Source organism: Panthera onca, chromosome B3, assembly GCF_046562875.1.
Source record: "Panthera onca isolate mPanOnc1 chromosome B3, mPanOnc1 haplotype 2, whole genome shotgun sequence".
Classification (NCBI taxonomy): domain Eukaryota; kingdom Metazoa; phylum Chordata; class Mammalia; order Carnivora; family Felidae; genus Panthera; species Panthera onca.
In genome coordinates this window covers 33,710,426-33,727,742 of record NC_138344.1, presented here as the reverse complement: position 1 = coordinate 33,727,742, position 17,317 = coordinate 33,710,426, and the positions used below count along the sequence as shown (strand labels likewise).

General features: G+C 34.5%; 1 protein-coding gene across 11 annotated transcripts in view; it reads right to left on the bottom strand.

The window, feature by feature from the left end:
* Positions 1-17,317, bottom strand: part of MYO9A (myosin IXA) — a 282,129-nt gene that overhangs the window by 195,490 nt on the left and 69,322 nt on the right. For 10 of the 11 annotated variants that reach the window (XM_078448833.2, XM_078448830.2, XM_078448837.2 and 7 more), the window contains 4 exons: positions 14,132-14,231; positions 12,593-12,649; positions 8,613-8,710; positions 4,227-4,353 (listed from right to left, as the gene is read on the bottom strand). In XM_078448833.2, the coding sequence (XP_078304959.2) occupies positions 4,227-4,353; positions 8,613-8,710; positions 12,593-12,649; positions 14,132-14,231 (382 nt within the window). The remainder of the gene's footprint in view (positions 1-4,226; positions 4,354-8,612; positions 8,711-12,592; positions 12,650-14,131; positions 14,232-17,317) is intronic. The other variant, XM_078448836.2, reaches the window with a different exon arrangement.

Sequence of the window (17,317 nt, the reverse complement as noted above, 5' to 3'; positions counted from 1 at the left end):
ATATCTAGTCTACAATGTTTCTCATATTCACATAATTGAGAAACTGATATGTGTGTTAAAAACCCATTCTTTATATTGTTTTAACAGATGTTAAAACATATTCAAAACACACAAACCTGCTAAAAACTGAACAGTTTTTGATAATGATGATTGTTCTAATGTGCTCCAAAATATGCAACAAAAATATGCTCTACAATTAATCTACTGGAGCTTGTTCACCTTTCAATAATTTCACAAGTATATATCCCAAATAGAATTTAGTAAACAGACGACTGAAAATATTCATTGCTGCCTGAGGTAACTACAAAAAAATAATTAAAAAAATAAAACTAAATCATTATTTCAGAAACATTTCCTCCAAAGAAATAAATATAGGGGTGCCTGGGTGGCGCAGACAGTTAAGCGTACAACTCTTGATTTCAGCACAAGTCATGATCTCATGGTTCATGGGATCAAGCCCCGCCTCAGGTTCCAGCTTGAGTATGGAACCTGCTTAAAAGGCTCTCTCCCTCTTTCTCTGTACCCTCTCCATCTCTCTCTCTCTCTCAAAATAAATAAACATTAATAGTTAAAAAAAATAAATAAATCTAAAGTTATCATTGAACTGAACCACTGTGAGGAGAAGAATTAAATTAAAATCTTAACTAAAGAGTTTATATTTTAATTAAACCAGTTACTGTTCCTATCTTTGAATTCTATCTCAACAAAAGCCTTAAGGTTGCAATTATTATTACCAATTTTAACCAATTACAGGAAATCATCTTAAAAATAATTTCTAAGAACTAAATACAGGCATGATACTATGGTAGGTCCTGTCAGTACTTCTATAGCTCCTCAAACTTTGAAGATAACTTCTTCCTACTTACTACCAAACCTCCATTCTTAGAACCTGTTCAAACTATATGTAACAAGAGGATGGTTAAGAAGCTTGGGTTCAAATGGGAGATTTCCTATCAAATCACATTTGGAGTTAGTCTAACTTTGACACTGGTAAGCCTCATTCTCAGAATGGGATTTCTCCTTTTCACCAATACCTGGGCTCCTTTTTGAATTACCTGAATTGCTCTTGCCAGTCTCTAACCAAAGAAGGAATACCGCACTAGGACAATAAGCCTTGGTACTTGCTGAATGCCTGAACTTACAAGTAAACCCACTAGCTGCCATGCACTATATTAGCACCATACTAAGTGTTTTTATTGACTACATGTTGACTAAAATATCACCTAAAATGCCTGACTGAAATTGTTTATTCATTCACCTATTGTCAACCTCATGACCTTCAAAATTACCACCTTCAGATACCACACTCCACATTCTAGTAAAACTTCTTTCAATGAATGAGTCTAGTTTCAACTCCGTGTATCCTCTTCTGCCCCTTCTGCCAGACTAACTAATTTCACTTAAGTTAATAAGCAACACCCAGGCACGTGCAAAATAAGCACTCTAAGGTTAGATAAATAAGAAAGAGGCATCCATTGCCCTCAAAAAGCACTGCCGCCTTATAATGAACACAAACCACTAAATAACTTTCTGCTACAAAACCAAAATTAAATTAGGCTAAGCAGACACAAATGTTCTATCCTGATGGAGTCAGCTTACAGCATTTAATAAGGTTAATCTCTATGAAGAGGCAAATGAACCAAAATTTGAAAGATAAGTAATATTTTAACATAAAAAAGCAGGCTATTTATACCTGCAAAAAAATGTAAACAACCAAGATGTCCTTCAATAGGTGAATGAATAAACAAATTATGGTACATGCATACAATGGCATATTACCCAGCAATAAAGAGAAATGAGCTAGCAAGTCACAAAAAAGATATGAATGAATCTTAAATGCATACTGGTAAGTGAAGCAAATCAGTCTGAAAAGGCTGCATTCTATATAATTTCAATTATGTTACATTCTGAAAAAGGCAAATCTACAGGCATAGTAAAAAGATCAGTGGTTGCTAGGAGTTTGGGGAGAGAGGTTGAACAGGTGAAATACAAGAGGCTTTTAGGAATGAAACTATTCTATACCAATAGTAACATAATGGAAGAACACAACATTATGCATTTGCCATAACCCATAAAGTACAAAGAACAAATTTTTTAGAAAATTATTTCAGACACTGAGGGATCCTAGGAAAGAATGCAGACCATGACAAGAAAATCTAACTGTATGACAAATATATGAAACAACCTAAATGAAGGGAGTGGGAGAAAAAGGTGCTAACCTAAATTAATTCTGGATGAATGGAGTCAGAAAAACTAAAAGCAGAAGGAACACCATACTCTAGTTGATAGTCATTTCCCGTATCAGTGTATGTGTACATACATATATGTACATTCCCATACATGGACAGTTGACACTTAATGTGGATTTGAACTACATGGGTCTACTTAACATGCGGGTGTTTTTCAATAAATACAATACTGTAAATGTATTTTCTCTTCCTTATGGTTTTAACATTTTCTTTTCCCTTGCTTACTTTACTGTAAGAATACAGTATATGATAGATCTAACATACAAAATATGTATTAACCAACTGTTTACTAAGGCTTCTGGTCAACAACAGGCTATTACATTTTGGGGGAGTTAAAAGTTATACACAGATGGGAATGCAAGCTGGTGCAGCCACTCTGGAAAACAGTATGGAGGTTCCTCAAAAAACTAAAAATAGAACTAAAATAGAATTGCTACAACCCAGCAATTGCACTACTAGGTATTTATCCAAGGGATACAGGTATGCTGTTTCAAAGGGACACGTGCACCCCCATGTTTATAGCAGCACTATCGACAACAGCCAAAGTATGGAAAGAGCCCAAATGTCCATCGATGGATGAATGGATAAAGAAGATGTGGTGTGTGTGTGTATGTATATGTGTGTGTGTGTGTGTGTGTGTGTGTGTGTGTGTGTATACATGTATATGTATATATGTGTATATACGTGTGTGTGTGTGTGTGTATATATATATACATATGCACAATGGAGTATTACTCAGCAATCAAAAATAATGAAATCTTGCCATTTGCAACTACATGGATAGAACTGGAGGGTATTATGCTAAGTGAAATTAGTCAATCAGAGAAAGACAAAAATCATATGACTTCACTCATATGAGGACTTTAAGAGACAAAACAGATGAACATATGGGAAGGGAAACAAAAATAATATAAAAACAGGGAGGGGGACAAAACAGAAGAGACTCATAAATATGGAGAACAAACTGAGGGTTACTGGAGGGGTTGTGGGAGGGGGGATGGGCTAAATGGGTAAGGGGCATTAAGGAATCTACTCCTGAAATCATTGTTGCACTATATGCTAATTTGGATGTAAATTTTTAAAAATAAAAAATTTTTTAAAAAAAGTTATACACAGATTTTTTTACTGCCCAGGAGAGCTGGCATCCCTAACCACTGCATTGTTCAAGGGTCAACTGTATACTGAAATTGAATAATTAAATAAATGAATGGCAGATGGTAGGAGATAGCTTCCTTATTGTTAAAGTGGGAGTTTCTATATAAGGGGAGAAGGCTAGGATGATACATGTGATAATGTATTAGTTAGAAACATCAGTGTGACCTCAGGTTTACCTTTATATAGATATACATGGATATATAAAAACATTTGTAGTATGTGACTATACATGGATTAGTAAACACACATGTATTTCCTTGCTCTGTCAAACGAGAAGGCCTGTAAAATGATTTTGAGATGAATCTGGCAAGATGAGAAGTGAGCTGGGAAAACATGGGAAATCATCACTCCCGGAAGAATGAGGCAATAAAGACCTTGATTATAGGAAGAAGCATGGTAGGAAATTAAGACCTTTGGCTCCTATTTAGACATGAATAGAAAAAAGGTAAGTATCCTTTTCTCTTCACTCATCCAGATATTCCATCTTCAAATAAATAATCTAACCAAAATCTTAGTATAAGAAACAAATCTCAAATATAGAGGGAGAAACACTATTAATGGCTTAGAACATGATACAGTCTAGAGCGAAATACTGATCCTATCCAGCAAATTGAGGGATTATGGATATCTGGCCAAAGGGAGACAGGCAAGAAAACCCAAGCCTTTTAGAGATTCTGGTAATAGCAAAAATTCCATCTTTCCAAGAAACACCATAATAAAAAGCATTAACCCATTTACACCTAACCAAATAGTTACACAAAATTAAAAGTGAGCAGTTACCCCAGTATTTGAGAAATGACAACTGAAAATATAATCACTCACTTCTAATAATTCTGAGACAATAGGCAGAACTTCAGGATTACAGATATCTATGGAGTCATCCCGATATGTCTTCTTTTTATAACAGATATTACCCAAATGTAGTATTGCTGAGAGAAGAGAGAAAATCCTGTGAAAATAAAACCATAAATTACAGCTTGCTTATGTGCATTCTCTACACTTACTTCACTGCAAAATTCTAATCAAGCACATTAACCACTACAAATATGAAGTATCTAATCATTATAAAAGCAAAAAATATAGGAATACTAATTATAATAATAAAAATTATGTATATTATGTCAGGTACTTCACAAAGTGCTTTACATAACCTTACTTTCAGTACTATACCACTTTTCAAACATAGTTGTTAGAAGAGGACTTGCTATTGCCTGAATCTGCTATAGTGTTTCAAAATCCATACCTTTCTAAATGTTTTTCATCCTGCCTGGAATTGTATCCTTTCCCTACATTGTATATTTCAGATCTACTGCATCAGAAACTTTAAAGGCAAGTCCTTGGAATCTGTATTTTTTTAACTAAGTAGCTTAGGTGATCTTTCATTATTAGTTACATCTTTGAAATGTTTTCCTACATCATACTAAGGTGCCCTTGATAAATGCTTTTAAAACATACACTATGAGGGCATTAGGGTAAATTACCTGATATCAGGCCCCTCCTATAAAAACAGCATCTACATCTGGACACTCCTTTCCATTCTTCCCTCACATCTAAGAGGAACACACGACCCTTCTCCAGTCAACAACTAAACCTCTACTTGTGCTCTGCATCCTGGGAACTCCAGTTGACTCATTAATTTTATTATACCTATTTCCTATATCTTACCTGAACCTACAAGAACTTTCTACCAAAATAATATCATGTTCACTTTTCTCTTTAAATAACCCATCCTAGATCCTACATCTTCTCCTTCCCTTCACAAACAGGCTTTTTAAACTGTTAACTTACACACTTGTCTTCACTTTGTCATTCCCTGTTTACTATCACATTCTGGCATCTGACTCCATTAAAATATCTCATTGAAGCTACCAATGACCTCCATTAAACCACGAAAAGTATATTGTGTCCTAACTTACCTGATCCCTCAAAGGCATTTAACATAGCTGAACCTTCCATCTAAAAGCCCTTCCTAGAAATCCATACATATATACACATCTTTCTGGCTTGTCCCATTGTTTCCTTATAATAAACCTGTCCTACCTGTAAAATTTTAACTAGTGTGTTTTCCAAAAATTACTAAGTGTTCTAAATAAAATAAAGATACTGCTTTAGGAATCTAACCTATACATTCAAAATCCCTGAATCAACAACTAATTGATCTAATTTTTCAAACAATTTAAAATTTTAAATGTTTGAGGGGCACCTGAGTGGCTCAGATGGTTAAGCATCCGACTCTTGGTTTTGGCTCAGATCATGATCTCGTGGTTTGTGAGTTCGAGCCCTACATCGGGCTCTGTGCTGACAGCATGGAGCCTGCTTGACATTTTCTCTCTCCCTCTCTCTCTGCCCCTCCCCTGCTCACTCTCTCAGTCTCTCACTCAAAAATAAATAAAGTTTAAAAATTTAAATGTCTGAATCATTAATACGACTCAAATAAAACACAGGCCAATTATAAAGGAATAATTTATAAAAGTACTCTGGGTTAGAGAGGAAATTCAGTATCAACTGAATCATTATACAGACTAATGGAAGCCAAAATATATAAAAACACAAATTCATGGGCCATTTATTAAAAACTATTTTTAGTAGGAGTTTATGTAGTTGCTAATTACATTGTTTCAGAATATGGGGTTCAATAATCTGCACATTAATGTTTTCTCACACACAAATACATAATGCATAGTCTCCAATAATAAATGTTACATAACAATCTCATGTACAATGATTAAACACAAAAAAGATTTACAAATATGAATAAGAATCCCTGTTCTCAGAAAGCTTATAATCTTGCAATAGGAGAAAACACAGACTCAAAAACTGTAAGGCAGGGTATACTAAAATACTGAAGGCAGAAACAATACACAATTAAGAAAAATTTCACTAAAGAGACAGGACATGGGGTGACTGGCTGGCTCAGTAGGAAGAGTGTGTGACTCTTGATCTCAAGACCATGAGTTTGAGCCTCACACTGGGTATAGAAATTACTTAAACTTTAAAAAAAAATAAAAAGGGAAGACATGTACAGTACTCTAAAGCAAACAGGTTTCAATTAATATACCAAATTTTGGGCTGCCTACAGGGCTGTGTTAAGAATAATTCTGGGGGCGCCTGGGTGTATCAGTTGGTTGAGCAACCAACTTCGGCTCAGGTCATGATCTCACAGCTCATGAGTTCAAGCCCCATGTCAGGCTCTGTGCTGACAGCTCAGAGCCTGGAGCCTGCTTCGGATTCTGTGTCTCCCTCTCTCTCTGCCCCTAACCCACTCGCATTCTGTCTCTCTCTCAAAAATAAATAAACGTTAAAAAAAAAAAAAAAAAAAAAAAGCTGCTGATAAAAAAAAAAAAAGAATAATTCTGGATTAGATCTGAGTGCAGTGGAAAAGAATTTTGTGAATTATCAGCAGATAATTAATCATGGTCACAGGAGAGGGGAATAGCAGTACATATGATATGTTATCAAAAAAAGAACTGAAAGTATGTGAATGACTGAAAAAGAGATAAAGATGTGTCCTTCAGGGCACTTGGATGGCTCAGTTGGTTGAGCATCCAACTCTTGATTTTGGCTCAGGTCACGATCCTGGGGTCATAGGATAAGAGCCCCACATTGGGCTCTGTGCTCAGCACAGAGTCTGCTTGGAATTCTCTTTCCCTCCGTCCCTCTCCCCCAGCTTGTTTTCTCCCTCCCTCTCTCTCTCTCTCTCTTTCTCTCTCTAAATTAAATAAATGAAGGGGCACCTGGGTGGCTCAGTCAATCAAGCATCTGACTCTCAATTTCACTCGGGTCATGATCTCACAGTTTGTGGGATCGAGCCCCCCATCAGGCTGCACGATGACAGCTTAGAGCCTGCTTGGGATTCTCTCTCCCTCTCTCTCTGCCCCACCTACTCTCTCTCTCTCTCCCAAAATAAATAAACATAACTATTATTATTATTATTATTAAAATAAAATGAAGAAAAAAAATTTTTAAGTGGGTCCTTCAAGGAATTGGGAAAATACTGAACATTCAGAATACAACATACTGTTTTAGGACACACCATCAGCCTAGTTAAAATGCAAAACTTGTGTTAGGGAGTATCTGAAGATAATACTAAAAGATAAAGAAAGGTCAAATTAAGGCCAGGCTACTAAGAACATACTTTTTCCAGTGTTTTCCAATATGAAACACAGTGATATCAGAAAGTGTAAAAGACACACAATCCCTTGGTGTATGAGAAATATTTTATTTCCAATGTATGTTACCTTTAAAAAAATGAAATTCAGTTTCACTATTATTTAATATATAGACTGACACTTTGGTCCATATATGTCAATCAGGTATCACATGAGGTATGTTGAGGGACGAATATAATATAGCATGGAGGAACTATAGTGGTACTCTCATTTACTTAGTAACTTTCAGTGAAATGCAGTTTATGTGACTAATTAAATTGGCTTGCATATTTACATATTGTACTATTTGGCAAAAAATCATTTTGGCAAATAATCTAACTGAAGATCATACTAATGATGTAATCACAAGTAAACAAGAAAACAGCAGAGCTGTTATTCTACTTTTAGTATAAGATTAAAAGTTGACAATATAATCACATCTGACATAACTAATTCAATTCCTGTCTCAAAAAAATAGTTCTGTTACTTTTTTTTTTCTGGTGAGAGGTTATTTGTCTTTAATTTTAAAAAGTTTGTTTTATTTTAAATATAATTTGCTTCATCTTTATTTCAACCTTTTTACATTGCTATTTTGTTTATAATGAACAAAATATGTTTAGTACAATAGTACAGAAATAAATTTACAGAGGAAAAACAGGGAAATTATATTTTATTGAGAGGTACACATGCCTTAGGATTAGAGCTCAATGACGCAGAAAATAAGAAACTATAAAAATAGCATTATAAAGCAAGTTTTTAAATAAGGTCCATGGACAGGCTTTAGGAGCACCATGAATTCCCACAATTGCATGCAAATATTTATGGATGCACATTTTACAGGAAGAAGAGCTCCAACTTTTAAGAGATTTTCAAAGAATTTATAATTAAAAAAGCAATTCATAACAGGTCTTTTAAGTAATGCTTAACAAGGGAGAAGGAAGCACTAGCTCAGCAATATCCATTAGAAAATTCTTTCAAAGGACCAAGGAAGAGGAACTTCTTAACCATACATTGTGATTTGTTCTCTACCAATGGTATAGAGTACAATAAATAAACTCACTGTCTTCGTGTCTTGGGAAGAAATCCTACCATTTCCATGGCCAGTTGTAAGCGTTCAAAGTCATGCCTCAAATCTTCCCCCTCTACGGAGAAGCAATCCTGCTTATTAAAGAAAAAAGGGGAAGAAATCAAGATTACCTATTGAAATATAAGGTAGGCCACTCAGAAATAATAGTAACTTAGGTAAGTATACCTGTGTATAAAAATTAGAGCTGGTGAAATATTTAGACACAGCCAAATTCATTAGAACTCTTATGACAGGTTTGCAAACTCAACACATACCTACCAAAATAACAATTAAGTCACCTTTTTTTCTTCCTTTCACAAATCACCAAGGCAAGGATCTCAAAGCAACTTAAGATAAAGAGCTAGCAATATAAAATGTTCTGATACCAAGTTTGATTTTGAATGGTGAAGAGTCCTGAAGATCCGAAGCATTTAAGAGAGCTCAATTCCACAAACAAATGTTATTTAATCAACAAATATTTAATAAATACCTATCCCTATGCAAGATGCTAAACAAGATCCTGAGACACAAAAATAAATTTTAGAAAAGGCAGTAATTTAGTTGAGAAATGAAGCCTAGTTTTATATAAAGATGTTTATATCAGTATTAGATATAAAAATAGTTCCTAATGAAATAATATAAATGTGATTATCAATCAGCAAAAAAAGTATACGTGAAAATTAAAAATCTGCAAAGAATACATATTAGTGCATAAAAATAGCTGTGAACTACCAAATAAAAAAATACTACTTTTGTCGGGTAATCCTTGCATTTCAGTTACCAAAAAAGTCAAACATATACATAATCTGTATCTTTAAAATAACAAATAGGTTTTTAGAGCCCTTTACTGTTTTTGCTCACATTCCCTTACACCTACATTTTCAAACACCTCCTCACACATATTTACTTTTTGAAGATACTGTAGAAGGTTGCATCAAGTTCTCAATACATGCATTAACTGTTAATCTGTTTTATTCACTGAAAATCTCTAGCATCAAGTCAGTGCCAAGAAAAAAGTGGATAATCATTAAGGTAAATATATAGTCAGTGAATTACTGAACAAGTACTGAATTAGATGAAATATTCCTTTTTGAGAAAGTACTCATTTATTATTTTTAGACTATCAAGTATCTAGCATGTACACCCTTTCAACCCTGTAAGAATGAGTTAAACTAGATATAGTTTAAAATATAAACACAAGGAGGCAATTAGGGGTATATACATTCAATTGGGAAGAAAACAGGCTCAGAGATTAAATAATTCACCTAAATGACAGGAGTGGCCAAATGAAAATCTATCCAGTTCTAAATCCTCTGCACTCCCTCATGCAACACCAGTTGCTTGAGCTTATTTAATAGGATACCTCTTAATAGGAATTAAACCAACATAAAATGGGCAACAACTGGTCCCTTGTTAAAAGCAATTTTCTCATCACAGTTCTCCTCAGGATCATTTGTACTACTCCATTACATGTATGATAATACAGAACACATTACAAAACAATCCTTAACAATCCTCTCTTCTCGGGACACCTGGGTGGCTCAGTCAGTTGAGTGTCCAACTTCAGCTCAGGTCATGATTTCATGATTCTGCCAGTTGGAGCCCCACATCGGCCTCACTGCTGTCAGCACAGAGCCCCGCCTTGGGTCCTCCGTCTCCCTCCCTCTCTGCCCCTGCCCCACTCGCGCTCTCTCAAAAATAAATAAGACATTTAAAAAAAAAAAAAAACATCTCTCTTCTTATAATGCTAAGTCACATAAGTTCTCATAACTCAGAGGGACACAAAGTTTAGTTTGGCCCCAAATATACTCTGAGGAGGGCTAGGAAGATAAACCAAAAGATTCTCAGATTGACTGCTTGCTTTCATCAATTAACTTGTAAGAAAAAGCAACAGAAATTATTCAAACTATAATAGACTGAAAACATCAGCAACAGGCTAGTGAGGAAAGGTATAAAAGGATAGGGGCGCCTGGGTGGCTCAGTTAAACATCCGACTCCGGCTCAGGTCATGATCTCACGGTCCGTGAGTTCGGGCCCTGCGTCGGGCTCTGTGCTGACAGCTCAGAGCCTGGAGCCTGTTTCAGATTCTGTGTCTCCCTCTCTCTCTGACCCTCCCCTGTTCATGCTCTGTCTCTCTCTGTCTCAAAAATAAATAAACATTAAAAAAAAATTAAAAAAAAAAAGAAAGGTATAAAAGGAGTAGAAGAATTTGGGTATAAAATTCTAAAAAGAAAAGATGAGGATAATGATGATCTCAAAGGTGGCAGCAACATTGGGAACATGTACTGTACATTTATGAAGTACTAATAAGCACTCTATCAAGCTGTTTATTAGATGCACTAATTTATTTATTTATTTTTTAATTTTTTTTAATGTTTATTTTTCAGAGGGAGAGAGAGACAGAGTGTGAGCAGGGAAGGGGCAGAGAGAGAGGGACAGAATCGGAAGCAGGCTCCAGGTTTTGAGCTGTCAGCACAGAGCCTGACGCAGGGCTCGAACTCACAGATCACAAGATCACGACCTGAGCCAAAGTTGGACGCTCAACCAACTGAAACACCCAGGCACTCCTGCACTAATTTAATACTCACAAAAGTTAAAGAACATTGTTATCCCTTTAGACAGACGATGGAAACAAAAGAGTTACGTGACCTGCTCAGGTTCTCAAATCTAGTAAATGGGTAAGCCAGTCATCAAGGCAGGTCTGTCTGCTTCAGAGCCCAAATCCCGAAGCATGACTCAGACTAAATAACAGCAGATCAGTTCATAACGTCACAATAAGCTCTTTACAGGCAATCAAGTCTTACATTTACTATATGAGTCTACCAGTCTCCTACCTACTTCCCAACAGATCAGTCACTTGATGTAATAGGTGAAAGGTGGAAACTTCTCAAGAGTAGCAAAACAGCATAATTTTTCCTACTAAAATTTATCAGAATCTATAAATTTAAATGTCTAAATTTAATTTTCCATAATGTTAAATCTGAAACCATAAATTAATTGATATATAATGAAAAGGTAATGCAATTAAACTTTGTATGAAGGAAAAAATTAATGTCCATAATTCCTGATCCTTCCCAACTCTCTGAAACAGTTGTATAATTACTGGAGGTTGTAAACACATGCAGTGAAAATTAAAGTCATGGTTATTTAAAGCAAGGACAAAGATATGTTTCCAGAAGGAATAGTTAATAAATTAGTTCATTAGTTAATAGATATAGACGAGTGCAGATTCTCAGCCTTTTATATCTGACCTCATTACAAAGGGAATGGCAGGAAAAAGATTTTTTATGTTCTCTTTATAATTACAAACTTGCCTTTATAAAATGTAACAAATAAAATTAAATTTACCTACTCATTTTATGCCCTTAAATCATACATCATATATGCCCTACATCATATATGCCCTTAAATCACTTAATTTAAACATATTATTTATCTTATTTATAAGAATTTCAATTCTTAATATTTTGAAAATGATAGCCTCTCTTGCTATTAAAAAAAATTCAAAGAAAAATGCATCCATCATGTGAAAAGACTGTTAACTGACACATAAAACAGGAAGACTATAACTTTTTAAAATAAACAATACGTACTACTCACAACATGTGAGTAATGAAATCACTAAAAAAAATACTGAAAAAATGTATCTCAAGGAAAAACACCCTGTAGTTCATAAGAATCCACATCAATGTTGAAATCAGGAATGCAAATCAATTTATTATCAAAATAAATATAGACTAAACATGAGCAGCAAAAGAATAAAGTTTTAAAAAGTAAATTGACTGGTTTTTAATCCACACACTATACACATACAAATAAATCAATTCAAAGAAATTAAACATTAATTTCTCTTCTTTCCTAGAGTCTTTGTATTTCAGCTGATTTTCTTTCTAAGTCATGAGATAGATGCAAATGAGCAAGGTGAGTGAGGGTCCTTTAACAGGAACACAGAATATTTAGGTACTTGTACTGACCGGCTCAGAGTCATAGCAATAATCATCCCAGCTCTGTCTGAGGGGTTTCTTTGTTATCTGAAAGTAAGGCAGATTAGTTAGGTAGAAGTAATGGTTATTACTCTTCTCTAATTATCTCTTAGAAATAATATTCAGTTACCACTGTTGCTACCCAAAGAAAGTTATTTTGTGTAGCAGCATAAAACAAGAAACAACTAGGTGAACATTCAGATTCTGGGAGATCATATATCATTACAACAAATCCATACATGCTGTTGTCCAGCAACTCTGAGATTTGTATTAATTGATCAATCTTACATTCTATGAATACTGACCCCTTTAGGACAAGAATATGTGTGGTATGGACACCGATAAAAAAAAAAATCTGGAAGAAGAATTAATAAGCTCTGGGTTTCTATAATACTATCAGCTCACTTATGGGTAATTATTAGTTTTTAAAAAGAAAATATTTAATCACCCAAATATATGCAAATTGTTTAAACAGGGAAAAGAAAAAGGTCAGAAGCTAAATCAGTAACTTTTTAAATCTACTTAATTTTTATACAGTGGAAATGTTTAGTATTTATATCAAGAAGTGAAATTTTAAATCATCTTGAAATTGATATATTTGATAACAAAGCTATATTAGCTTATATAAAATAGGTAGTTTCAAAACTAAGAAGTATCATTACACAGCATGCTGTGTATCTTGGGAAAAGTCTAGGATACTAATTTCATAACCTTACTACAAACTATCATCAAATGTCAATTTCTTTACAAAAGCTCCATAAACATTTTTTAAATTACCATAAAGACATTTATTTCCAAGGATATTACATCTTGTCTTGATCCAAAAAAACAAGGAATGTCTTTCTGTTAAGTGATCTGTCATACCAATTTCATTGATTTTGGTTCTAGAATTTTTGTTAATATGAGAAGTAATAAAATTGGAGAAACTACTGTAATGAAAAACTGGGAGAAATTACTCCCTAATTAGGGGTGAATTTTTGAGTTTCAGAGAAAGATACAAATTCTGTAAGTCATTCTTTTTGATGAATTTCATACTAAATAGGATCATTCACTAAATTAAAAAAAAATCATACTTTAAGTTAGTAGCTTAATATCATGCAAAGAGGCATATGTATTAGACTTCAAAACATACAAAAAAGTTTCAAGTAATCCCATGCAAAGGACAAACATTAATTATTAGTGACATTTAGCATGCTCTTGTCAATAAAAGGTAAATCAAGTGATTTACCAACTTGGAAAAGACCAACCCATTTTATTAAGGTGTAGGTATGTATATAAACAGTTTATTATTCTCTGAAAGAGTCTCACAAAAAGCAAAGGGCACACATATAACTAACTTCTTACAGCTGAAAATAATAATAATTTTTAAATTTGAGAAGCACATCACATAAACTTTTAGACGGCATGTATGAAAATGCTAGTTAATGTCTATTACCAGGTTCAGAGAACAAAGTATTAAGAAGAAAACTTTTCTCAAGAGCTAAAATTTAATAATGCCCAACATTCAAAATACTTTTCATGAATCCTCACCTGATTTAGATAATGATACTCTTCCGGTCGTTTAAGATGGAATGCTAATCTTTCTTCTTCATTTGCTCCTGCCAGGAGGTAATAAAATACATGATAATTCCTGTTGGAAACAGAGTATGGCTTTAGAATGGACATGATCTATAGTCGTCATTTATCAGAAAAAAAGAGCAAATGTTAATAAAATGTTTCAACTTTGCCTCATTTTTAAAAAAATTTTTTTAGTGTTTATTTATTTTTTAGAGAGAGAGAGACAGAATGAAAGCGGGGAAGGAGCAGAGAGAAAGGAGACAATCTGAAGCAGGTTCTAGGTTCCGAGCTGTCAGCACAGAGCCTGATGCAGGGCTCAAACTCACTAACTGTCAGATCATGACCTGAGCCGAAGTCGGCCGCTTAACTGACTGAGCCATCCAGGCGCCCTGGACTTTGCCTCATTTTTTAATGCAAAAGTGGTAAGTTCAATATTTTAAGTATTACAAAATAAATGATGTTTTGGATGCTAAATTCAAAAGAGGGGTGAAGGCAGCTATAAGGCAAAGGTTAAGACCTGAAAATTCTCTCCTTCATAAAACCAATTAGAAAACTGGCAAATTTGTCAGAATCAACTTTTTCAGAACTCTAGAAAATACCTCAAAGCTTAAAGCAATCCAAGGAGTGTTTACATAAGAAAAACAGCCCAATCTCAGTAAAAAATCCAACCTTTGTAGCCTTTTAACTTGCCCTATTCCATCTCCTGTTCACCAGATCCATGGTAGCCTTCAAAACCACTAGCTTATAATGGTGATGGACACCAATAGCCTGGCAGCTTTCAAAAGAGAGCAGAACAGAGTTAGAGCTCATTGAAAAGCCTCATTCTCTGAGAAATATCATTATTTAAACTATCTGGTGGTTCCCTGGAAGAAGCCAGACAGTTCAAAACTGCCTTTATTGACATTACTCACACTTAGCCCAGTGTGAAAACCTTTTCCCCAGGGGCATTGGTAGAAAATTATAGGCAATTTTTTGAAACATATCAGCTACATTAAACAATGAATAAATGCTGGGACAAACAACAGGTTAACAAAAATTTAAAGGGAAATATGATCTCCACACCAGCTTTTAATTCCAATTAAAATTGGAATTAATTCTATATTCTAATATTCTAATTCTATATTCTAATTCTAATTCTACATTCCTAGGAATCGAGAAGGCCATGCACATACGTAAGGCTGTGCACATGCCCAGGGCTTCATGTCTTCTTGGCAAAGACCAAAGAGGGTACTGAACTCTCACCTCTGGCTAACCTTGAAGGGATACACATGCAGGAAGTAACGGCAAAGGCAGAATTATAAAATGCCTGAGTGTACATCATCAGGAAAATACAAATCAAAACCACAATGAGATACCACCTCACACCTGTCAGAATGGCTAACATTAACAACTCAGGTAATAACAGATGTTGGCGAGGATGTGGAGAAAGAGGATCTCTTTTGCACTGCTGGTGGGAATGCAAATTGGTGCAGCCACTCTGGAAAACAGTATGGAGGTTCCTCAAAAAACTAAAAATAGAACTACCCTATGACCCAGCAATTGCACTACCAGGCATTTATCCAAGGGATACAGGTGTGCTGTTTCAAAGGGACACATGCCACCCCCATGTTTATAGCAGCACTATCGACAATAGCCAAAGTATGGAAAGAGCCCAAATGTCCATCGATGGATGAATGGATAAAGAAGATGTGGTATATATATACACAATGAAGTATTAGTCAGCAATCAAAAAGAATGAAATCTTGCCATTTGCAACTATGTGGATGGAACTAGAGGGTATTATGCTAAGTGAAATTAGTGAGTCAGAGAAAGACAAAAATCATATGGCTTCACTCATATGAGGACTTTAAGAGACAAAACAGATGAACACAAGGGAAAGGAAACAAAAATAATATAAAAACAGGGAGCGGGACAAAACAGATGAGACTCATAAATATGGAGAACAAACTGAGGGTTACTGGAGGGGTTGTGGGAGGGGGGATGGGCTAAATGGGTAAGGGGCATTAAGGAATCTACTCCTGAAATCATTGTTGCACTATATGCTAATTTGGATGTAATTTTAAAAAATTAAAAAATTAATTTTAAAAAATTAAAATAAAAAAATAAAATCTATTTTGATATCAAAAAAAAATAAAAATGCCTGAGTATTAAAGGAACGAATCAATACAAACAGAATGCCCTGAGGCAAAGACTAAGAGATTTACAGTTTCTAAGCATTTAATCAAATCACTAGCTGACAACTAAGCTAACCAAGCAGATACTTGAATGGCCACACTTAGAGACTTCATGAAATTAGTTCAAAAAGTCACAATACAAACATAAAAACAACCACAAACAGTAGGAACAGGAGAATCTCATTTCGAGAGCTGCCACACAATTATTTTAAATGTCCAATTATTATTTGAAATGTCCAATTTTCAAATAAATGTATGAGGCATGTAAAGAAACAAAGTATAGCACATACAAAAGAAAAAACACAATCAATAATAACAGTCCTTGAGGAAGCCTTGGTACACAAGATTTTTAATCAACTATTTTAAATACGTTCCAAGAACTGAAGGAAACCATGTGAAAGAACTAAAGGAAAGTAGAATAGGGTCTCATCAAATAGAGCCTATCAATAAATATATAGAACTTAAAAAAATAATCAAAAAGGAATTGGAATTGAAAAATATAATAACTAAAATGAAAAACTACTTAAAAGCACTCAACAGCAGACCTGAGTGGGCAGAAGGCATCAGTGAACCTGAAGACAGGTCATTTGAAACTAGTCTAAAGAGAAAGAAAAATTAATGAAGAAAATTGAACAGAGCTTCAGATATCTGTGGGACACCATTAAGCAGACACCAACACACGCATAATAGGAGTCCCCAAAAAGAGAGGAAAGGAGCAAAAAGAATATCTGATAAACTAATGATCAAAAACTCTCCAAATGTGATGAAAAAACAACTGCACATCCAAGAAACTCAACAAACTCCAGGGAAAAAAACTTGAAGAGATTAACATTTAGACAAATTAAAACTATTTAAACACAAAGACAAATTTTCAAAGCACCATGAAAAGATATGCTAATCAAGGAATCCTAATAAAAGATTTCTCATCAGGAACCATGGCACCAGAAGAATAACACACTTTTAAGTACTGAGACTAAAAACACTA